The sequence below is a fragment of the Sus scrofa genome, chromosome 4 (genome assembly GCF_000003025.6).
Source record: "Sus scrofa isolate TJ Tabasco breed Duroc chromosome 4, Sscrofa11.1, whole genome shotgun sequence".
NCBI lineage: Eukaryota > Metazoa > Chordata > Mammalia > Artiodactyla > Suidae > Sus > Sus scrofa.
Window position 1 is genome coordinate 39065198 of NC_010446.5, and position 25986 is coordinate 39091183.

Consider the following 25986-nt stretch of genomic DNA (forward strand, 5'->3'; position numbering starts at 1 on the left):
AGCTGCTGCAGTGACAATGTTGGATCTCTAACCCACTGTGCCACAAGAGACCTCCTGAAATCAACATTAACATTTTGAGAAATTACTGTGGATTTTTTAAATTTAAAATTTTTTTAGAGCCCCGTCCTAATCTTATTCCCACACTACCTCCCTAGGGGGTAAATTACCATGAATTTCTTTTGTTTGCATCCAATCAATTCTCCGTAATTTATGTGTATTCACACACAGAAAGTTCACATAATGGTATCATATTGTATCTTTCTGTAGTGTGTCCTTCATGATGCAGCATGTTTTTGAGATTCTATTCATGTTGATATTAATGTAGTTTCATTTCACTTATTTTTAATATCTGTCTAATTTGCTACTGTAAACATGACACATTTTATATCTCCATTCCCCGATTTATGAGCATTTAGATGACGCCTCATTTCTGTTCACAAACACAAAAAATGATCTCTGAACATACTCAGAAAAAGAACTATACTTTGATAGTCTTTACTCCATCAGTGGTTCTATGGTTTAATTCTGATGATCAGGCACAGGGAAGTTTCAGTTAGAAACACAGACTTTCAATTGCACATTCACTAAACATTCAACAAATATCAGAATGATTACTATGTTTTAAGATACTGTACTAGGAAGTGTTTTCTTTCTTTCTTTCTTTTTTTTTTTTTTAATAGACTTTTTTCCCCTTATTGTAGGGCAGCATCTGGCATGTGGAGGTTCCCAGGCTAGGGGTCAAACTGGAGCCACAGCAATGCCAGATCCGAGCTGTGACTGCAACCTATACCGCAGCTCACAGCAATGCCGGATCCTTAACCTACTGATCGAGGCCAGAGATCAATCCCGTGCCCTCCTGGATACTAGTCAGGTTCGTTAACCACTGAGCTACAACGGGAACTCCTTGTTATTATTATTTTTAAGTCATCATTTACTCAACTCACTTCAATAGGGCCACTATTCCAAGATTTCTAATGAAACTGCTCAAAATTACCAGATAGCGTATGTCTGAGCCTCTGTGACTGAGAACTCTCTTTTCTGTTTCTTTCATGGGTTTTTGTTTCTCCTTAAAAGTTGAGAGTTCCCCAGATTTCCGTGCTAATTATACTGCTCTTTTCAACTCTATAAATTTTCCTAGATCTCTCACTCACCTTCAAAGTTTTTTATTTTTTATTTTTTGTCTTTTGTGCCATTTCTTGTGCCACTCCTGCAGCATATGGAGGTTCCCAGGCTAGAGGTCCAATTGGAGCTGTAGCCACCGAGTCTGCACCCTATACCACAGCTCACAGCAACGCCAGATCCTTAACACACTGAGCAAGGCCAGGGATCAAACCTGCGACCTCATGGTTCCTAGTCGGATTTGTTAACCACTGAGCCACGATGGGAACTCCTACCTTCAAAGTTTTCACAACCATATACTAATAACTTCCAAACACAAATATTCTCCCTAAGCTTTAACTTGTTACATTATTTCTTAGGCATATCTACAAAACACCCTGCACTTAACATATCCCAAACTGAACCAACCATCTTCCCCCCAGTTATCTAGCTTTTGCTTTCTCTGTTGGGAAGCACCGTTTTTACTGTCTCAGTCATCTAAGCTATAACCCTAGAAGTCATTTTTGATGATTCTTTCTCCAATCAATTCTAACCACATGTTCTGCTGATTTTGCTTCAATTTACTTTTCAAATCTCTCTTCTACTCTGTATATCATTCTTATTACTACTGTAGAGGACTATTAAATAACCTCTGACTTGGTATTCCTGCCTTTATTCTCATATCCCTCCACTCCTTTTTCTATATGAGTTGTCAGAGTAGCCAAAAAACCTCCCCAAAATCTCACTTTAGCTTAAAATTCTTCCTTATTTATAGGAAAAAATCCAAGTTTTAAAAAACATGAAATTCAAGGGCTTCTGGAATCTGGTCCCTGCTTCCCTCTCCAATCTCACTCTGACCACTCTGCTAAAACTCCAAAGTGCTTCCGTAATATCTAACACATGTACAGCATTACTTTTATCTATCAATGTGCCTGTCTCCTTCCTCTCCATCCTAACTAGATCACAGGCTCCTCAAAGACAGTAACTGTGTCTTGTTTATCTTGTTTCTCCACTAGCACAGTAGCTGAAGCTTGGCAGATGCTCAATTAATGTTCGTTGAATATCAATGGCCTTATTATCTCAGAGCCCTCTTTGACATTTCATCTTCTTTTCTATAACCAAGCAGTAGAAAAGTCTGATTGGTAGCCTAAGGTCTCTTGTAAATAACTGTTTCCATTTATTTTTCAAAGCTATCGACTTGTTTCATTACCTCCTTTCCTGATTTATGTAGTGCCCTCTTCAACACTTAACCAAAGTAGTACAAAATAGTCTCCCAAACCAGTCTTCTCTTCTATCTGCAATATCCAGTCTAATTTTTCTAACCCTAGCAATGATTATGTTATCTCTCGTTTAAGAGCTGTCAGTGGGTTTTCATTAGAGAATTCCATACAAATGTGGCAAGGTTGGAGTTTCAGTCATGGCTCAGTGGAAAGGAATGTGACTAGCATCCATGAGGACATGGGTTTAATCCCTGGCCTCACTCAGTGGGTTAAGGACCTGGTGTTGCTGTGGCTGTGGTTATGTAGGCTGGCAGCTGCAGCTCCAATTCAGTCCCTAGGCTGGGAATCTCTGTATGCCGCATGTGAGCCCTAAAGACACAAAAAAAAGTAGCAAGGTATACACATCACCTGTTTCATCTTATTATTCAGTTAATGAGTGCCAAGCACAGTGTTAGAGCTACAAAAATAAAAACTTTCACAGTTCCTTTTTGTCTTTTCTTTTGACGGCTGCACCTGCTTCTCCCGCCCCTCCTTTTCTCTTAGGGCTGCACATGTGGCATATGGAAGTTACCAGACTAGGGGTGGAATTGGAGCTGCAGCTGCCAGCCTACATCACAGACACACAATGCTGGATCCGAGCCTCATCTGCAGCCTACACTGCAGCTTGTGGCAATGCTGGATCCTTAACTCATTGAGCAAGGCCAGGGATGGAACACACATCCTCACGGACACTGTGTTGGTTTCTTTCTTTCTTTTTTCTTATTAGGGCCACACTCATGGCATATGGAAGTTCCCAGGCTAGGGATCAAATCAGAGCTGCAGCCACTGGCCTACACCTTAGCCACAGCCACACCAGATGGGAGCCACATCTGGAATCTACATTGCAGTTCGTGGCAATGCCATATCCTTAACCCACCGATTGAGGCCAGGGATCAAACCTGTATCCTCTCAGATACTAGTCGGATTCTTAATCTGCTGAACCACAACAGGAACTCCCTGTGTTGCTTTCTTAACTCGCTGAGCTACAATGGGAACTCCTCACAGTCCCTTTCTTTAAGGAATGCAGCCCAGAAAGGGAAGACTGACATATAACGAACTGATTCTAGAGCTCCCTTGTGGCTCAGTGGGTTAATGATTGGGCATTGTTACTGCCGTGGCTCTGGTTACAGCTGCTGTGGCCCAGGAGAACTTCCACATGCTGTGAGTGCAGCCAAAAAAAAAAAAAAAAAAAAAAAAAAAAAAACAGAAACAAAGAAAGAAAGAAAAAGAAAAAATAGCACCAACTTATTCCACAAGTTGCATTATATTCCTCCACTAAACGTGTTACCAACTTTCCTCCCTTGGTTCCCTTCTCATAATGTTCTTGGTGTTGTCTGTTACTAGGAAGCTTTCCTTAATCTTTCATTGAGAACAAAACTATTCCTCCCTAAACACACAAAGAGGTGGTAGGCTGTTATAACAATTTTGTAAGCGAATAGGAATTGTGCATTTTGTTTTCTTATCAGTGTCTGATAGTGCTTTCCATATAGTACAATCCTTAATGATTGGTGGAAAAAAAGAAATAGTGATATAGAGAAAGCACGTGGACATATGATGACAGAAGCATACAGGATTAAAGGCCTCTCTGAAGCAATTCTACCCCTGGATATATTTATAATATAGAATGTAATGCTCAATAATTCTGGGTGCACAGGGAAATAAACATGCCCACCAGTTCCTTTACTCACTTTTTGATCATCAGGAATTGGTTCCTGGGACTTTAGAAGTGAAGCTCTTTCTTCCTCTACCCAATTCCCCCACTCCTCTGCTGGCGCGTTCCAATCAGAGCTGGGATCAGCAGAAGACAGACCATCTAAAATTTAACAGTGTGAATTAGGTATCTGTCATTTCTACTAAAAACTAAATGCAAAAACCAAAATTCCTAATTTTGAACAAGTAAATTTTAAATGACTGCTCTTCTCTCTCTCAAGCACATTTTAAGAGCTAGGGAAAAAAACTTAGTAACATGATGTTAAAAACCTTTACCCAATGTATGCTGGGCACATCATATGAACAGATGGAATGTCTAAGAAACTCCAGAAAGGTTAGGAATTAATAACCATTTATTCCACGCTTCCTACTTCCTTTACTATCAAAGGAAGTTGATCTCCTGAATTTGCTGTTTTTTTAATGTGGATGTATAACTTCATCTAGGACTTGCTAATTTTTCCTGTCTTGATTATTACAACATTTGGTAACTGATCTTTTCACCCAGGATATAGAAGGACTCAGTCTTTAACAGTAGTGCCAATATCACGCTCCTCCCCTCCTTATGAGCTTTTCAAGATTAGGTTCTTCTTCAAACTCCCAAGTCATGCAGAATAGTCAACCTCTTCTTTTCCTCCTCTTTTTTTTTTTCTTTTTTTTTTTTTGTCTTTTTGCTATTTCTTTGGGCCGCTCCTGCGGCATATGGAGGTTCCCAGGCTAGGGGTCGAGTCGGAGCGGTAGCCGCTGGCCTACACCACAGCCACAGCAACGCGGGATCCGAGCCGTGTCTGCAACCTACACCACAGCTCACGGCAATGCTGGATCCTCAACCCACTGAGCCAGGGCAGGGACTGAACCTGCAACCTCATGGTTCCTAGTCGGATTCGTTAACCACTGCGCCACGACGGGAACTCCTCCTCCTCCTCTTTTTTAAAGAAATATTTAACCTGCACCTTCTTGCATTTTTTCCCAGATTTTTCAATGCTACTTTTTACCTTTCTACAATACGTGGGCCACTTTCAGGGCTTCTATCACCCTATTCTCAAGAGTAAATTTTTATTCTAGACTTCTGAGTTCTTTTGTGCTGAGGCGCACTGAATTTTTACCTTCTTTAGGAAGCTATCACTAGCTTACTCAAAAAGAATAAGCCAGAAAAACAATCTACCCTGGCTAAATAGGTAGCTCTCAAAATTAATTTTTCCCTCCTCTCCTTGGACATCATATGCATCCATATATACTCCTGTAATGACTGCTTAGAGCCAAGATAATACAAGTTAGGCTTTATTTCTAAATGGTTAATTAGTCATTCTAACACTGCTTTACTGAAAAAAAAAAAAAAATCTAACCTTTCTCCAGTTAATGCCAAATTCTTTCCTATATGCTTCAGTCTGTTTCTGAAATTTCTGTTCTATTCCATTGATCTATTCTTGGGATAGTGCCAAATATAACATAACTTTGTAATACATTTTAATATCTAGAACAATAAAACTGCTTGCATTATTCTTATTTTCTTCACTATTCTTATTTTTCTACATAAATTCTATTATTTTTGTGTAGAGGGGAGATATTATGATACATACGCACAAAGGCTTTACAAACCTATGTTTTGAAAAAATATACAATGATCTGGGAAAATGCCAAAAGAAAAAATTACAGACAAAACTGTCTGCAACCTGAACTAAATTTTATCTGAGAAAGAGATAAAAGAAATACCATATATACATAAATACTATGTTTTGTATTTTTAGGGCCACATGTGCAGCAGATGAAAGATCCCAATCCAAATTTTATCTGAGAAAGAGATAAAAGAAATACTATATATATATAAAATACTATACAAAAAAAAAATATATATATTTTGTCTTGTTAGGGCCACATGTGTGGCATACGAAAGATCCCAGGCTAAGAGAGTCAAATCGGAGCTGTACCCACTGGCCTACACTACAGCCACAGCAACACCAGATCCAAGCTATGCAGCTCATGGCAAAGCTGGATCCTTAACCCAGTGAGTGAGGCCAGGGATCAAACCCAAGTCCTCATGGATACTAGTTGGGTTCATTACTGCTGAGCCACAACGAGAACCCCATATAACAGATATGTTTTAACAATGAAGTCATAGGAATTTCATCTTCTTAAGCAGTTACTAAGCACCAGAACTTGAGCTAGATATGTAACAGAGATACAAAAATTAGTATGATATAATCCCTCTCCACATGGAGCTTACAGTCTGTTTACTCAAGGATGAAGATAAGTAAGTTCAACAGACAATTAAGTACAGAGCGACAGGTTCTGTTACGGGAGGAGTAGAAAGAAGAGGGGCTAAATCAGAAGAGGATAGGGAGAGACTGAAAATATAAGTAAGAATTTACAGTTCAGCAGAGGAAAAACACAGAACAGCTGATTACAAGTGTGAAATGTGTTACAAAAAAGGAAGTTTCTGCCTATATTCTGATATTTACTACCATGAGCGGGTATCCAGAGCCAGTATTATGTAGTATTAGCACAGAGGTTAAGTGCACAGACCTTAGAGTCAAACAGACCTACAACTGAATCTTGCTCTACCAGTTAATGACTACATGATTGTAGGTTAATTCCTTGATCTTAATGGGCTATAGACAGATTTCATAGGACTGCTGAGAGGATTGAGGATTATATGAGATACATGTAAAGCAGTTCAGGGCCACGCAGTAAGTGCTCAATAAATGATAACTCTGTCCCCCTATCCCCCATTTCTTGGCCATACCTGCGGCATGTGGAAGTTCTTGGGTCAGGAATTGAATGTGAGCCGGCACTGTGACCTATGCCACAGCCACACCAACACCAGAACCTTAACCCACTGTGTCAGGCCAGGGATCTAACTGGCACCCACACAGAGGAAAACTGGATCCCTGACCCACTGTGTCAGAGTGGGAACTCCCCAGTTGTTTTAAATTTATCATTGATGACATTAATAACAGAAAGCCAGTTTCTAAGCTATCAGGCATATAAAATTAAGAATTTATTTCTCACAATCCCAATAAATCTCTCAATAAAATACAATTGGTTATGTCAATGCAGAAGTCATTTTTACAAGTAAAAAGGATCTAGTATACGTCTAGAACCAACTGTTCATCTTACACCAAACATTCACTAACAATATTCTTAAGATATTTGAATGCCAAAGCTGTCAATGGTTTTGCTTTAAACCTCACAAATAAGAAACCCAGATTTACAAAACTGCTGTCCATAAGCCAGGTCTCTTCAGGTCTCTTGTCAAAAAAGAAACTTTGTTAAAAAATAAAAAAATTATCTTGTGAAATCAGATTGTTATGATCATTATACAACTACAGATGTGATAAATTCATTTGAGTAATAAAAACAAAATGAAAAAAAAATAAAAATAAAAAATTTAAGGAATTCCCACTGTGGCACTGTGGGTTAAAAATCTGACTGCAGTGGCTTGGGTCTCTGTGGGGCACAGGTTTGATCCCTGTCCTGGCACTGTGGGTTAAAAGGATCTGGCATTGCTGCAGCTGCAGTGTAGGTTGCAGCTGTAGCTCAGATTTAATCTCTGGCCCAGGAACTTCTATATGCTGTGGACGTGGCCATAAAAAATAAATTTTTTTAAATTAAAAAATCTAAGCAAGTTAATGGGCACTATATTATCATATAAACTATATTCTTAGTAAATACGGTGGTGGGGGTAGGAGATAAAAATCTAGTAAAGCACTTAGTAAAATTATATTTTTTAAAAAAGGCTTAGATAGCCATAAAGTTTGAGGAATATCCGTGGCCTATATTTTAACTTCTATCAGAACATTAACAGAAGCATAGATCTCTACTGGCTTCATAAAATTTTATGGTGATTCTTCCATGTTTATTGGTTTCAGGTTGGTTTTTCTATTATTTTTTTTAATTAACAAAGAAAACCTCTTTAAAACAACAGCTCAAACACCCAAGTCTAAAAACTGTCACTAGGAGACTCCTCAATGCATAATCCTTAAGGTTCATGGGCATAATGTGCTAATAAACTTCTCAGACATGGTTTCTTAGAAATGAAGCAGCAGTATAGTTTCATTTACAGTATAGTTCTCTTCATTTATATAGTAATTTCTCATTTCTTAAAATTCTCCCATCAGTTTGCCAAACTTTTCAAACTCTTCAAAGAGCTATATTAGTTGTCTTTTCAAAATGGCAAGAGATTATCTCACCATTTAATGTGCTTCTGAAATAATGTTTTAGGTTAAAGCATCTCATAGCTCTTCTCTATTTTATCTCAGTAAGAAAATGGCTGTCAATTGCTTCTGGTCAGAACTTAATTCAGCACTAACTTTAATAAAACAAAACAATTACATCAGAAATACATCCTTCAGTATTTTAATACAAATTAATACAAATTAACCCCACTGAGTATACTAATTTTGTCCCTAAAAGAGTACCATCAACGGCACTTCCTGAAAATTTACCATGTATCTATCAGGTAGTGTTCTAAGGGCTTCACATACATTTAGTCCTTATATCATTTAGTCCTCTCAACAACTCTGTGGGGGAAGAATTATTATATTTACAGATAATGGAACTGAAGCACAGAAAAACAAGGAAGCTAAGATTCAAACCCAGGTCCTCAAAGCTCAAGCTCTTAATCCCTTCACTATGTTGCTGTTAATCCAATCACTCTTGTGTGCCAACAAAAACAAAGTTCTATTCAAAATCTCAATTTTTATAGGGGTTATGATAATGTGGTTCCTTTACAGTCACGGTAATTGATAGGTTAACATCTGTCTTAAAAAAAAATTACCTTCAGTACTTTAGCATCGTAACTTTACATTCAAGGGTTTGGGTAAATTTGATGCCTTTCTGACAGATAATGACGTCTATGCTTCATACCAGAGGGTCAATACATTAATTATATCACATTGATAAATGTAAAGATAGTGAGTATGTGTATACGCACACACATTTGGTATATGTATATATATATATATATACACACACACACACATTTTGTGGATTAGTAAACTTGATTATTTCATGCATCCTATCACATTAGAAGGAATAAATTCACTTAGTACCAAAATTAGTGACATTAAGACAACACACACACAAAATTCGCAGAGAAAATGAGATTAAAGAGAAACTTTGGGGAGTTCCTGTCGTGGCGCAGTGGTTAACAAATCCGACTAGGAACCATGAGGTTGCAGGTTTGATCCCTGCCCTTGCTCAGTGGGTTAAGGATCTGGTGTTGCCGTGAGCTGTGGTGTAGGTGGCAGACTTGGCTTGGATCTGGCGTTGCTGTGGCTCTGGTGTAGGCTGGCGGCTACAGCTCCAATTAGACCCCTAGAGCCTGGGAACCTCCCATATGCTGTGGGAGCGGCCCAAGAAATGGCAAAAAGACAACAACAACAACAACAAAAAGAGAAACTTTGGACCACAAAGACTGCCAGTACAGCACAACCAACTTGAAAAAGGTGGTGTTGCTGACACTTACCACTTTAAGTATAGAGTCCTGTGGATGTATTTATTTACTTCAGTCTTTTACTTATCACCCAACCATATTTTTCACATCACAAGAATAAAAAGATAAAGGTGGAGCTATTCTGTCCAGGCAGGGAAGCCTAGAGCTCTGTTTGCTTGTTTGCTCAGTATTCCTCATCTTCAACCTACAGATACTCAAGACACCCGCTATTTTTTTTTTACAATCACTCCTCAATTCTACTTTGCACATAGCTGATTTTCTCCCCAAAGTACAGATAGACTATTTTTCTAAAACAGTGCTTTCATGTCTTGTATTATTTGGATTTATCTGATCCTTTGCGATTTACAAAGAACTTTCATATTCCTTCAATACCTCATTAAAACCTCACAACAATCTATGAAGTAGATATGAGAGATTATTTGCTCTATTTTACAGGTCAGTTAATCCAGATTCCAAGGTAAGTGACAAAGATGAAGGCCAAGCCATATGAGGCACCTATGTCTTAAGTCAGAACTAGAACTAGGATTTACCTTCTAAACTAGTATTCTGACCCTTACGTCGCTAATCTTTAGCCAGCAATTCAAGGTTTTTCACAATATGGCCCCTCCCAATCTACCCTCCCAACCTCACCTTCCCCCTAGTCTCTAAAAATTGTGCTTCAATTAACCTAACAGAGACTAATCAAAGACTAATCTTTGAACTGTGTGCAAGCTTACTTTCTTGATTACAATCATCACCGAGACTGTACCATGTAGTGATTAAGAGTAAGAAATACGGAGCCAAATTACCAAAGTTTGATACCAGCTCTTCCATTTAACTAGATGTGTGGCTGGGGAAAATTCGATAATACTTCATCTGGCAAGTATGGAAAAAAATACCTAGCTACCTCATAGAATTGTATTAAATAAGTTACTAATATGCATAAGATCTAGACCATTTAGAGCAGTGCCTGGCACAGTCATGTGTTTGCTTTTATCATTATTTTTACTGAACACCTGTGTATAAAGCTCTGCATTAGGTACGGAGGACAGAGAAACAGTCAATGAGTTCCTGATTTCAAAAGGTTTTAAATTCTAAGGTTTGAAATTGTGTGTGTGTGTGTGTGTGTGTGTGTGTGTGTGTGTGTGTGAGATCTTTTTTTTTTCTTTTTAGGGCCGCAATCTCGGCATACAGAGGGGTTGAACTGGAGCTATAGCTGTTGGCCTATATCACAGCCACAGCAACTCGGGATCGGAGCCTCGTCTGCAACCTATACCACAGCTCACGGCAATGCCAGATCCTTAACCTGCTGAGAGAGGACAGGATTGAACCCTTATTCTCATGGATCTCAGTTGGGTTTGTTAACTGCTGAGCTACGAAGGGAACTCTGGATCTTATTTTTTTAAAAAATGAAGAACATAAAAACCATATTCCTGGAGTTTCCGTCATGGTTCAGTGGTTAACGAACCCGACTAGCATCCACAAGGACACATGTTCAATCCCTGGCCTCACTCAGTGGGTTAAGGCTCCGGCATTGCTGTGAGCTGTGGTGTAGGCTGGCAGCTACAGCTCTGATTAGACTCCTAGCCTGGGAACCTCCATATGCTGCAGGTACAGCCCTAAAAAGACAAAAACAAAACAAAACAAAACAAAAAAACAACAACAAACCAAAAACCATATTCCTTTTCCCTCTTTTTTGTGACTTTTGCCTTTAACTTTCCTGTGCTTCTACTGGAAATCAGACTAAGAAAACAGCTTTTTATCAGTATAAAAACTTGTACACTTCAAGAATTCAAAGCCATTCCTGTATATTCTATTCTAATATACTAAACCAAGGAAGACACAACAAGACATTGATTTAAAACAAAAAAATTTAAAAACCAGAAAAACTACAGAGCAACTATAAGAAACCTTTATGTTTAAATATTACCTCAACTATGAAAAGTGAATTTTGTTTTAATTCTACAGGTATGCAATAATCAGTTTAAAGTAGTACACATTTGGTATTAAATTATATTACTATGACCTAACAGGTGAAAATTAGGATTAAAATTAAAACAAGTATGACTTCAGGGTGCTAGAAAGAAAATTATGAAAACAAAAACAAAAACAAGCTGATAATTTTAAAAGGACATACTTAACCCAGACCATTCATCATCGATATAGGGTTGATTACCGCTAGCATCCCACTGATAATCAGAAGTAGTAGACTGAGAAACTGGCTCAGCAGTAGACCCTTAAATGAAAACGAATGCAATAAAATTAAAAATGGAATTTTCTAATGATGTTTCATAACAATAGTTCTATACTTTGCACACGAAGATTTAATTATGTTTTTTTTTTCTCCTAAAAGGAAAAATTCAAACATTAGAAAGAGTTAAGATAAAGAAAAGTAGAATTGAGGGTAATTTTTGATTAAGCATGATAACTACTTGATTAAATTCACTGATCAGAAATATATTTTTTCCCTAGTACCAATCCATTAGATCTTGTCTTTTATAATATATACTCAAACTGGTTATTTATATATTGCAGGAAGTAAAAAAAGTTGTTTTTCTTTTTAATAAAAAATAATAAAGCACAAAAGAAATCCTGGATGTTTAAAGTTATGCCTATATCCTTAGAACCCTGAAGGAGGGAACTAGAAAATGTCTGAGGTTTGCTACAATCTTCTGCTTAAGGAAAAATAAAAGAAATAGAGGATTACCTAGAGAGGTGAGGCAGAAAGAAGCCAAAGAGAATAGGAGAGATGAGCTGGTGGTTTAGAGACTAAGTTAAATTTAAGTATACTTAAAGAGGAGAGAATATTACTTTCTAGGTTTTTTCTGTTTTTATTTTTTGGGGAGGTAGGGAACAGGTGGAGTGAGTGAGGAGTCACAGTCCTTCAGTGATCTGATGAAGCTGTGGTGGACTAATATCTAGGACTTGCACAAAATTTTGCATATAGTTTTGGGGGCATATAAGTTCAAGGATGCCAAATCAAAAATCCTTGACTCTACAGCCATAAATGCATTTTATTATTTTTTTCTTCCTCTTTAGGGCTGCACTTGCAGCATATGGAAGTTCCTGAGCTAGGGGTCGAATTGAAGCTGCAGCTGCTGGCCTATGCCACAGCCACAGCAACACCAGATTTAAGCTGTGTGTGACCTACACCACAGCTCATAGCAACGCCGGATCCTTCAACCCAGAGTGAGGCCAGGAATCAAACTGGCATCCTCATGGATACTAGTCAGGTTCATCACCACTGAGCCGCAGTGGGACCCAGATTTTTTTTTTTTAAAGGCCATTTTTCTTAACCCACTGAGCCACCATGTGAACTCCGCCATAAATTCATTTTAGAATGTAAATGTAATAAAGCAGTAGTATATACCTCAGGTAGTATATACGCCAGACCATCTGAATCAGAATTTGCATGTTTTAGAGTCTTTAGGTGACTCTGATATTCACTTTGGATTCAGAGCCACCTATATAAAGAAACAGCTAAAAAGAATACCTATTAGTATAAAGACTTACATAATTCATACATAATTAGCATATTCGCTGCTCAGAAGCGCTACAGTTAACACTGCTGCTATTTCTTTAGCAGCCCATGCTGCTTTCTCTGAAGATATGAAGAGAACAGCATCTGTATTGTATGAAGTCAACAAATGAAGTAAGAAATTAACTTGTACCTCTGCAACTGAAATGCAGTCTAAGAGAACAGGGATTGGCAAACTACAACTCATAGGCCAAATCCAGCCACCCCTTTTTTGTATGGCCGGTGAGCAAAAGACAGTTTTTATATTTTTAAATGGCTAAAAAAAAAAAAAAAATCAAAAGAATAATACTTCAAAACCAGACACACTCATCTGGTTTATGTATCGCCTCTGGCTGCTTTCCTGATACAACGGCAGAATTAAGTAGTTGCAACAGAGACAGCATGGCCCACAAAGCCTAAAATACTTACTATTGGGCTCTTTACAGAAAAAGTTTGCTGACCCCTAGGTTAGCCTAGAAACTCTAGACACTGTAGACACTTAAGTAGTACTGGGTCCATGAACCCAAGTGAACCAAGCATTACAAAACTAAATGTGTCCCACACTTACAGAGTATTTGTTAAGTACATAGAGCTTCTATATTATTAATAAAAGGCATAACCACTTAAGTCACGCTGCATTGATAGTGGTTTATTAGCAATGATGAATTTTCTAGTAACTCAAAGATACTCAAAGTAGAGTTATTATGTGAGGGTCCACTGAACCTGAAAGGCTTAGCTATAAATTCATGATAAGGGCAAAGAGAAGTAAAATACCAAATTGGAAGTAGAAGTATGGTAGGAGCACAGCAGTAAGAGAAGAGTGTCATGACCTGGAAGGGAAGGCCTTGTATTTGCATTCGTCTGTGTACCAACATACTTTCAGTTACATTAGGACACAGAATCTTCCTTATCTCCACAAAAGAAAGGAACTAAGCCACACCACCTGCAGATAAGAATTTAGGTCTTTCTTTCTCTTTTATTAAGGCCCTTGCTGTTATACTGTACATCTATTATTTATGTCAACAGCAGTACTTGACTCTGATTATTGTTTCAAAGAGCAAGTGCTAACATTAATTTAAACAATTTTTTTGGTTAACTAAATGAAAGACTGTTTTCACATACCAGAACCAGCAGAGTTAAGTGTGAGAGATGCAAAAGAAGCAGAATTCTGTTCAGAGGTATTCATTCCCCTATCCACACTAGACCAAGCAGCTGTTAAAATAAAGAACGTCACTTGGAACCTTCAATTTGCAATTAAACTTGAAAAGATATGTACAGATTTAAAACTACAATAACAATATTTAAAGACAACCTTAGAAATCAGAACCGCTTAAAATATCAATAATATAGCTACTATTTGAGTGTCTATTATGAACTGGGCTCTTTACTAACTACTAACCCTTCTAACTACTTCTAACCCTTAGGGCAAGTTTCGGAGCAGTTAAGCGACTTGCTGTCAGAAAATAGCTGAGTCATGACTGGAACTTAGTTATCCTTCCAAAGCCCATGTTCTTTCTCTAACATAGCTGCCTACCTTATCATCTACCACAATGAAGCCACTACTTTGGAGCAGGCACTGAACTTGACATTCATTAAAGCCAATCCTTAACTACTACTTAGATAGGAGGTTCACACAGTTTAAATAACTAGCCTAATACCCATAAAAGCTAGTTTGTGGAAGAATAGGGGTTCATACCAAATAGATCTGTCTGAACTAGGAACATGCTCATTCCACTATACCATGATATTCTTTTCAACATTTTAAAGCAATTTCCTTCTTACAGATGAGTATTTTAAGGAACATACACATCTATGAGACCAGTCACATTCATCTTTTCTCAGTGACTCACTGCAAACCTCATCTAATACACTTCCCTTTTGATTTCAACAGACATCCTTATCTACCTAAGCAGGAACCCTAACCTGCTGCTTAATTTTATCTATAGCCACATTAAGCAAGTACTGCCAAATAATTTATGTTCTAATTATGAAAATACTACATAGCTTTTATAAGTAAATTGCAGTATTTCAAAAGGTCATGGTTCTTAAGATTACTTGATAAACTTGACCATTTCTTTTTATTTTATTTTTTAAGTTTTTTGGCCGCACTGGTGGCACATGGAAGTTCCCAGGCCAGGGACTGAACCCACATCATAGCAGTGACCCAAGCTGCTGCAGTAACAACATCAGATCCTTAGCCTACTATGCCACAAAAAAACCCTCATTTTTTTTTTTTTTAATTCAATGTGAAAAGATGCTTTACAGAAATGTATGCTTTCAATCACTGCTGAAAAAGAGACTGGGAATTTAGGGATTGTCTCTTCTTCCAAAAGAACTTTGATATTTCTACACCATTTTTGGACACTGCAGGGGAAGAGGGGAAAATAAACTTAAGAGCAGTATTAATAAATGATCTACTAAGAGCCTGCTTCTTGGGCATGTTAGTCGACATGAGTCTTTCTAGGCTTAAAAGTGATGGGAAAAGCAAATAACATAGGAAGACACAACTCTTTCTTACTTAAATACTAAAAACTCTGTCATGTCTATCACTCCCCAAAGTAAAACAAACTAATGAAACATATCTGCAATAAGCACAACAGAAAAGATTTTATGTTCAATGCACAAGGAATTATAACTTTAAAAAAGCACAAAAACAGTAAGAGGTCATTACACAAATGAGCAAAGAACATGAACAGACAATTTGTAAAAGAAATAGAAATGATCAAGAAAGTTGTAAAAAATATTCAACCTCATTTGTGATTTTAAAAAGTTAACCAAAATGATTTATGTATTTTTTTGCTTATCAAATTAGAAAAGATAACGAAAGTAAGAATATTCAACCTTGGTAAGAATATAAAATGGCACTCACGATGAAGCTGACAATAAATACAACTTTCCTAGAAAATACTTTTGACAACATGTCATAGAACACTGTAAACATTCATATTCCCTTTAACCCAATATCATTCCCCAGAATCTGTCCTAAAGAAATATCTCCCTAACAAGTATACTCAATGCAATGTCATCTACAAGGGTTAAAAAAAGAAAAATTATTTCTCCGGTAATATGGGAATAGTGGAATAATTTAGGCTATGCATACAAAATTATATTATAGGGCCATTAAATAAACATACTTACAGAAAGTAAATACAATGTTTGTTACAATATTAAAGGAGGGACAGGAACACAAAAATGTACATATGATTTAGATTATGTAAAGAAACAAAAACACAATTGTACACGGGGAAAAAAAAGACCATGAGGAAATTTAATGGGTAGTGTGGTAACAGTGGGTTCTTCCTTCTCTGTTTGAAGTTCTCCATATTAAACATGGATTTCTTTTCTGTAACACACACACACACACACACACACACACACACTCCTGAAATTAAGTTGCCTTTAACTTGATGGCTCTTAACAGAAAAAAGCTATTCCACTACTGGTCTTTATCTGGAATTCAGGGGAACAATTAATTACAAATATGCATTTTGTAGACTGTAAAACAGGATATAAATTGATACTATAAACTGTACTACCACTTACTATTTTTATTTAAACTCCACAGAATTGTTGAAATTTATCAAAGTCTGCCCACACACTATACATATTGTATCATTAAAAACACACAATTATACCATTTAGCTGCACTGATAATCAAATGTGATACAATTACGTGAAAACATTGAGTAAATAAAAAATACTATTATTTACTTATTAAGTCCTCACTTTGCCCACGTGAAGGATCTGAGATGAGTTGAGTTAGTCATATTATTTCTGTACAGCATCACTAACTTTTCTATTCATGGATCTGTTCCTCATTCCTAAAAATTTTAAAATATACCAGATAAGCATGCAAACAAACTTAAAACTTTCTAATGGCTCTTACCAATGCCAGAAAATATTGAACGGTCACTCCAACTCCTTCCCCAGTCCTTTCCATTTGCATTAGCCTCTCCAGTGTCTTGACCCCAAGCAGATGGCTCAGTTTTCCTCTTGCCTGCAGAGGCAGGTGAAACAGAGTTCCACTTCTCCTCACCTGCACTGATCTGTGAGGGAAGTTTTACAGACTTTTCATTCCAGCCTCCTCCATTTACAGTGAGGTTTTCATTCAATCCTGAAGAAACTTAAAAAAAAGAAAAGAAAGATTAAAAACTGATACATGACTCCTTGTTAAAACTGGGATATTTTCAAGTTTCTATAATTGCTTGATTTATAATTCATTCTTTCCCCTCTACTGTCCTCTAAATAGCTTGAGCTTTAAAGATAAAATAATTTAAAAAGTGACATGACCACCATGGATGACTTTTAATTAAAAAATGAGTAGGTCTGAACTTAATATATACTAATAAATGTTTTCAAAAGCAGGCTGACTTGCTCAAAAGAAGTACAAGAGAGCAAACAGGAAAATAAATACTTTGATATGCACAGAATACTCACCCACTAAGAACATAAAGACTTCTCCTTAGTTACATGCTCTTTCCATACATACTTATCTCTCTCTCTATATATATAGATATAGAATGTATAAGGTATTTAGAATAATAAGTGTATTTAAAATCATTACTCCAAAAACCTGGCTGCACATTAAAATCAAATAAATGAGTTCTCTTGTGGTGCAATGGATTAAGGATCCAACATTGTCACTGTAGCAGCTTCGGTCACTGTTGTGGTGCAAATTGGGTCCCTGGCCTGGGAACTTCTGCAAGCTGGAGGTGTGGCCAAAAAATAAAAAATAAAATAAATGGAAAAATTTCTAAGTCCTCACTTTGATATTGGAGCCTCGGCCCAAACCAATCAAGATCAGAATCTCTAGGGATAAAGCCCAGGGATCAATATGTATGTGTGTATATATTTACATGCAGGTATAGGTATGTATGTGTATGTATGTGTGCATCTCTGTACACACACACACACACACACACACACACTGGTCTATAAGTGTGTGTGTAAGCACACGTTTCTTTTCATATATATGTGTGGCTTTTTCTAAGTTTCCTAGATGGTTGTAATGTGTAGCCAGGATTGAGAACCATGGGAATGAAGGAAGCTGTCAGTGTTAAGAACAAGCCTGAAATAAGAAGGTACTTCTTCATTTTTGAATTTTATGTTTTACTAGAAACAATTTAAAGTCAGATATACCACTCTCTACTTAATTCAATCTTTATCATAAGCAAATAAATAAAATATATTTTCTATTTGTAAAACTCTGCACAACTTTAGACTATAGTCCATTTATTACAAAATATTTGATACTGTTCAAGAAGCAGTTTAGAAGATTATAGGTATTAAGACTATTTAATAAGCAGAGGTAAAGTCTTTTATCCCACATACACCTGTGTTAAACCCTAGTCCAGAAAAAAAAAAATCCTTTTCTCTATTGGTTTAAACAATGCAAACAACAATCAAAATTGCATATAAATTATTACCAAAAGAATGTTTTTACATATGGGGAAGAGGGAGAAACAATTAGAATACACCAAAAACTGTTAGAAATGGGGAGTGACTTTTCTTATCTATTTTCCAAAATCTCTAGACTGTGATTATGCTACTTTAGTAATTAGAAATCATTTCTGGAGTTCTCTGGTGGTTAAGGATTTGGCCTTGTCACTGCTGTGGTGCAGGTTTGATCCCTGGCCTGGAAACTTCCACATGCTGCGCGTGCAGCCAAAAAAAAAAATAAAATAAAAAAATAAAAATTCTAAGCTTTTTTTTTTTGTCATTCATGTGAGGAAGACGACATATAAGTTTCTATTTTGATGGGCCTTCAGTTTAAGTTACACGTAATTTCTCTCACCCTGAAGTGTAGACTCTCCTTTTCCAGACTTAAAGTTGCTAACTTGAACATTTAGATGAGAATCACCTGGTTGAAATAGAAATAAAATTTATTTAATACTAAACAGGCCACTATGCACATTAAATTAGGTGTAACATACAAATTAATTTTTACTAATTGTTTATAATAAATTTCTCCTTTAAGTTACTAAATTCTTACATTGGAAAAAAGGCACAACATATTTCACATGTTCTAGTTACCATATTCTTAGTCAACTACAACGCCAATAAAGGACCTGGAAAATTGCCCAAGTATATGGATAGTCTGCTGTTCTGTAATGGTTATCAAGATTCCCTAAAGCAGAATTGGAGAACTGGGCTCTGTAATTGGATTCAACTTTGCCACCTCTTAACAAGACCAGCTAGCTGCCTTTTCAACAATCCTGGAAGCAAACACAACAACTTGTGAAGATTTTTGCCAGTATTTGAACCAGGACTTAGGAAATATGGCAAGAGGTGAGTCTACATGTTATAACGAAGATACTATTGTTCTGACACTAAAAAGCAAAATGATTACAACGTATCAAAAAACTAGCATGACAGGATTGTGCTAGCAAGGGGGTCATGCACAAGAAAATAAAAGGTCACCAACAGAAACACTAAAGCATGGCTAGCATGTGATAGTGCAAATGATAAACACGAGTCATTGTTGTACTACAGCAATAAATCCCACCAAATCATCAAGCAAAAAAGTAAAAAGTACCAAGGCTAGGACAGAGGTTTGGAGACAAGTGGGAGGTGCTGGCAATTAATAAAAAGTTGAAAGAAAAAGTCAATGCCTTGAAGCAAGAGGAACAGAATCACTCTGCAGACTGATGTCTCCAAGGTGACATATTATATATACTTACTAATAAGTGGGGGTATTAGGTAAGGACAGTAAATGGCTTACTCAAGAATCTTATACATAGATCTATCCGAAAATAATGGTGACATAAAGAGCCACCAAGAAGTCATCAGTATTGAGCATCTGAAATACTAGGGAATAAGATTAGCTCAATAGGTGTTTTGAAATTCCAGTCAGGGTTTATCAAACACCCATAACATTCTCAAAAATTTCTGGTGATAAGAAATCCAAACAGAACCTGTACTATCCAAAACATGCTTCTTTCATCTTGGAATGAAAGGACCCAACATGCAGAATGGTGACAAATAATTCCACTTAATAAATATCCACTATAAGAAATGGATATGTAAGAGAGGTGGGGCAAAGCAAAAACATGAGAAAAAGGCAGCATTTTCTCATGTGACTCAAGGCAGGAAGGCAATTTTAACTTAATAGGCCATTCATTAGGCAGTATGTAACCAGAAACACTGCTGGTATCAGGGAAACCAAAATGTGGTCCACAATGCTCTCATGAAGAAGGGTATATCAGCACAATGATGTAAACAGTTCAAAATAGTCAGATTTTGACGTAATGATATTTTGTACATCTGATTAAAAGGAGCTGGATTTGATGTATCACTTGTATGGTTCACTAATATACCTTTATTCTTCTTGGAACCAACAGGAAATGATGCAGTTGTAACTTGCTCGGTGGTAACTGTGATGATATTTTCTATCCCAGGGATAGTTGAATCCAATGAACCAGAATCAGTCTGCACCTTATCACGTTTACGCTGCTGTCGTTTCTCTCTGTGACTAATTTTAGTTTCCCAGGCTCCTGACATAGCCCCAGAAAAAAAAATGTTATTCAGTAAGGGGAAGACAAAAAAACTTGTAGTTTTTTGGGGAAAATGGGGTGGGGCACCTGAAGTATCATGATAAATTTAGATGTTAAACTAAGAACCAAGAGTGCTGATTATATTAATTTATCCTATGAAGTTATTCTAATTTCATTATGTTGTTTTAGGCAGCTAATTGCCATTATTTATTTTGGTAATTTTAGTCAGATCTGTCATCTATGGTTTAGAAAAACTGATATAAGTTATCTTGTATATCTTTTTATCTTCCTGGATAGAACTAGTAGAAGAGTGTTACATATACTTACTAACAAGTGGGTGTGTTAGGTAGGGACAATAAATGGCTTACTCAAGAATCTTATACATAGACTTCTAGGGATGGCATATTTAAGAACAATGGGAAAAAACCCAAACCATGCTTCTAGGAAACAAAGACAAATGAATGGCTTTTCAACTGCTCAGGATATTGGGCTAGACCTTAAATTTCAAGGCAGTTTCCTTCAAGGAAAGTGCTATTAAATCCTTAAATAATTTAGGGAAAAAAGTATCTCCTAACAATGTCACAGACGTGTACATTAAAATCTAGTCACTAAAAAGAAGAGCTAGACACAAGGTTAAGCAAGAGAAATGCAGCTTTTATATAATGCACCTTGGTACAAAAGGATTAAAATTTTTTCTACAGTCCTTTCACTTGCTCAAGTACCTTCATCAACTTCCTTTCCATCATGGCGTGAACTGTTTTGCACTGCTTTAGCATCTGACTTTGATTTCTTCTTATTTTTCTTTGACTGAAAGTAAAATAGAATGTTACTTAATATTTCATTATGTTTTTGAAAAGGTAGGAGTCAGTAAAATACATAATGAAATGTATGATGCTGACAACCAAAAAAATTTAATGTCTGATTAAAAAACTTAACATTAAAATGGCAATAATAGTATGAGGTTACCATTTATTCAGTGGTTACTATATGCTAAATACTTTACACTCATTATTTATTCCTTAAAAAAAACTCACTGGAGAAGGTATTATTCCCATTTTATGAGATGAGGAAACGAAGACTTGTTAAATATTAAATAGGCTGTTCTGGGTCATACTAAGTTGGTAAATTAGGTAATAGGTCTATCTGGCTCCAAAGTCTGTGCCCTTGGACATCATGCTATCCTAAGGTACTATACAATGGTGTTTTCAGAGAAATAAAATAAAAACCTACTGCTAGTGTTCAGAAGGAAAATGATACACTAATTACTGGTTTCTAGATTTCATAAAGCAGATTGTTGGCATACCCTATGTATAACATACTGATGAATCAGCTGTACAAAGCAAATAATATTTTATCAGTTTCAAAGCAATGTGAAAACATCTAAGATTTGTATATGGTAGATGTTCAGTAATTCATTAAAGAAAAAACACCTACACACATACAAGATATGGACATTTTGGAACGGTCTTCCAACTCCCTTCCACTAATATTTTTTCCTCTCAAAAGCTTGCTAAAGCAAACTCCATAAAGCCATGATTTTTATCTTTAGATGTTTCCCACAGAAAACTAATATTAAAAAAATAGTGATTTTTACTTATACTTTGTATTTACTCATTTAATATTTACTGAAATTGGCTATATATTATTACGCATTATCTTAAGAGTTGACAACTAAAAAGAGATAGGGTAAGCAGTAAATGACAGTTTGAGTAAACAATAAATAATAGCTACTTTCCTTATCAATAAACTATCTGCAAATATTCCCAAGTGGTATGATCTCTTAAAGGTGATTAAAAATTGTCTTTGGCAATGGGAATATATAAAAAACTATTAAAATGATTTTCTTGGAGTTCCCGTCGTGGCGCAGTGGTTAACGAATCTGACCAGGAACCATGAGGTTGTGGGTTCGGTCCCGGGCCTTGCTCAGTGGGTTAAGGATCTGGCGATGCTGTGAGCTGTGGTGTAGGTTGCAGATGCGGCTTGGATTCCGCACTGCTGTGGCTCTGGTGTAGGCTGGTGGCTACAGCTCCGATTGGACCCCTAGCTTGGGAACCTCCATATACTGTGGGAGCAGCCCAAGAAATAGCAAAAAGACAAAAAAAAAAAAAAAAAAAAAAAAAAATCTTTTCTTGTGTTCCCTGTAGCTGATCTGCGTGTTTCTTTTCAAGTTCTCATTATCATTAATATGTATCATGTTTAATGTACTGCTTTATTACATCTAGCAGATCAGGCTCATATCCACTTTTAAAAAATTGAGATGATATTTTTTTAAAGTGCAAAATTCAGTGGTTTTTAGTATCTTTGAAGTTGCACAACTGTCACTGTTACCTAACTCTAGAACATTTTCATCATTCTCAAAAAGAAACCTGGTACTCTTTTTTTTGTCTTTTTCCCTTTTCTAGGGCCGCTCCTGCAGTACATGGACGTTCCCAGGCTAGGGGTCTAATCAGAGCTGTAGCTGCCAGGCTACACCACAGCCACAGCAATGCGGGATCCGAGCCATGTCTGTGACCTACACCACAGCTCATGGCAACGCTGGATCCTTAACCCACTGAGCAAGGCCAGGGATCGAACCCGCAACCTCATGGTTCCTAGTCGGATTCGTTAACCACTGAGCCACAACAGGAACTCCGAAAGCTGGTACTCTTTAGCAGTCACTCCTCACTACCTTTTCCCTACCGGCATCCACCACTAACCTACTTTCTGTCTGTCTTTCATATCCTCTCGAGTAAACATATACACATTGAACATCTATCAGTTATACATCTAGAGCAGGGGTCAGCAAATTTTTCTATAAAAGATCAAACAGTAAATATTTTAGGCTTTGCAGGTCGTATGGTTCTACATGCAGTAACCAAATAATTCTGCTGCTGTGGCATGAAAGTGTGTGTAGCTGTGTTCCAACAAAATTTTATTCACAAAAATAGGCATCTGGTTGAATTTGGGGGCCAGAGTTGGCCAACTCCTGGTCTAGAGGAGTACTGTCCAACCGAAAAATAATGCAAGCAACATACATAATTTTCTGGAGCTCCTCTTGTGACTCAGTGGTTAACGAATCCAGCTAGGAACCATGAGGTTTCAGGTTCTATCCCTGGCCTTGCTCAGTGGCTAAGGATCCTGCATTGCCTAGAACTATGGTGTAGGTCACAGACATGGCTCGGATCTGGCGTGGCTGTGGCTGTGGTGCAGGCTGGCGGCTACAGCTCCGATTAGACCCCTAGGCTGGGAACCTCCATATGCCGTGTGTGCGGCCCTAGAAAAAGACAAAAAAAAAAGACAGAAAAAAAATTTTTTTCTAGCAGATATATCTAACCCAGCACATCCAAAATACTATCATTTCAAAATGTAAGTGTAATTAATATTAAAACTATTAATAAGATAGTATGAAAAAGGATGCTAAATGGCCACATCTGACAAGCAGCTACCATACTGGACAGTACATACCTATAGAAACTAATTAAAGTAAATACCCCCACCTTACAGATAAGGAAACTGAGGCCATAAAGAGATCACATAAATCCCTGAAGATAAAAGGTTATAAAGTGGTGAAACCAGGACTAAAACCCAATTCAGACTACAGAGCCTGTTCTCACAAATACTCTTTCTTTCTACATTTAACAGCAAATCTAAATTTAATAATGTATTAGCTATGTGATTTGGGGCTATAAATGTACACTACATTTAATACTTAAAGGAAAACTAAAACCACAAAGGTCTGCCTCCCTGTTACCTAATAGGAGAAACAGACATGTAAATGGGGCATTAGGAGATACTCTTATCTTCAAGAGCTTCCCTCCCAACATATCTATACCAGCCCAATTAATTTACATTACCACTGAAAACCCCCCGCCATTTCCTACCATCTATGGAGCCTAATAACTTCTTTATATGACATATAAGGTCTCATACAAATTAATCTCAACCTCATATTCTTTTTTTCACATATACAATCATTTGGTTCCAACAAAACTGTTGTCATCTCTAAATATTTGTCTTTGCCCCAGCTATACATGAATCACCTCTCAAAATAAAGTACTGCAGCCAGGATGTTGACTGGGACTTTCTTATAGCCTTAATGTGTGCCCCGCCCCCTCTACTGATGGCCAATGCCTAAAATGATGTTTATTATTATTTTTTTAACCCAGCTCAGGTTCCACTCCATTTGCTTTATCGCTGTCACTCTCCCACTTTCCCCTCCTGTAATTAATTAATTCCCTTTAACATCCCAAATGAGGATGCCAATGATGAGCCATATATAAAGTGTAAGGAAAGATTAATTTTTTTTGATAAAGAAACTAAGTATAAATAGAAAGCTTAGTATTTTATTCCTTTATCCCAATGGATCTTCTTGTACTCTACTTTGGAGATTATGGTCTTGTAAAAGCACATGCTGAAGTAGTTTTAGTAAGTCACTCTCAAATTCATAAAACTTAAATGTAAAAAAAATTATGAGCTGGTTATCAAACACACAAATGACTTCCATATTAAGCTCATCTTTTAAGCTTAACATAAATGAATATTCCTAATATTAGACAATACCCAACAAATAAGTGCTATCAATTATTAGAGTGGGAAAAGGTACACCTTGACAGCAAAAGTAGATATAGTCAAATGATTAACTGCTTTCTTAAAAGATTTTGCTATTTTAGGAGTTCCCGTCGTGGCTCAGTGGTTAACGAATCCGACTAGGGACCATGAGGTTGAGGGTTCAATCCCTGGCCTTGCTCAGTGGGTTGGGTATCCAGCATTGCCGTGAGCTGTGGTGTAGTTTGCAGAGGTGGCTCGGATCATGCGTTGCTGTGGCTCTGGCGTAGGCTGGCGGCTACAGCTCCGATTCCACCCCTAGCCTGGGAACCTCCATATCCCATGGGTGCAGCCCTAGAGAAGAAAAAAAAAAAAAAAGATTTTGCTATTTTAAAGAATTGTAACATTGTGGTGCAGTGGAAACGAATCTGACTAGTATCCATGAAGATGCAGGTTTGATCCCTGGCCTTGTTCAGTGGGTTAAGGATCCAGTGTTGCCGTGAGCTGTGGTGTAGGGTGCAGACGAGTGGCTTAAATCCCGTATTGCTGTGGCTGTGGTATAGGTGGCAGCTGCAGCTCTGATTTGACCTTCGACCCCTAGCCTGGGACCTTCTATATGCCACGGGTAGATCAGTGGGTTAAGGATCCGCATTGTCACGGCTGTAGAGCAGAGTCTATCCCTGGCCCAGGAAGGTCTGCATGCCACAGACTGAGCACCTCCCCCCACCCCAGGTTAGAATTAAAGTATTAAAAAAAAAAAAGAATTGCTGAGTATAAAGAAAGGCAGAGCAGTACCCAATTAATGCTGGAAAAATTATCTTTTTTTGTGTGTGTCTTTTTGCCATTTCTTGTGCCGCTCCCGCAGCATATGGAGGTTCCCAGGCTAGGGGTCCAATCGGAGCTGTAGCTGCCAGCCTATGCCAGAGCCACAGCAACGTGGGATTTGAGCCGCGT

The 25986-nt window shown here is 37.3% G+C and overlaps 1 protein-coding gene across 3 annotated transcripts in view; it reads right to left on the reverse strand.

Moving 5' to 3' along the window:
• The window catches only part of MTDH (metadherin), a 60486-nt gene that overhangs the window by 12303 nt on the left and 22197 nt on the right, over positions 1 to 25986 (reverse strand). Inside the window, exons 3-9 of one of the 3 annotated variants that reach the window (XM_005655347.2) lie at positions 21231 to 21315; positions 20332 to 20508; positions 18810 to 18875; positions 16902 to 17138; positions 14138 to 14227; positions 11636 to 11734; positions 4046 to 4170 (exon numbers count right to left, since the gene is read on the reverse strand). In XM_005655347.2, coding sequence (XP_005655404.1) covers positions 4046 to 4170; positions 11636 to 11734; positions 14138 to 14227; positions 16902 to 17138; positions 18810 to 18875; positions 20332 to 20508; positions 21231 to 21315 — 879 coding nt within the window. 3 annotated transcript variants of the gene reach the window in all.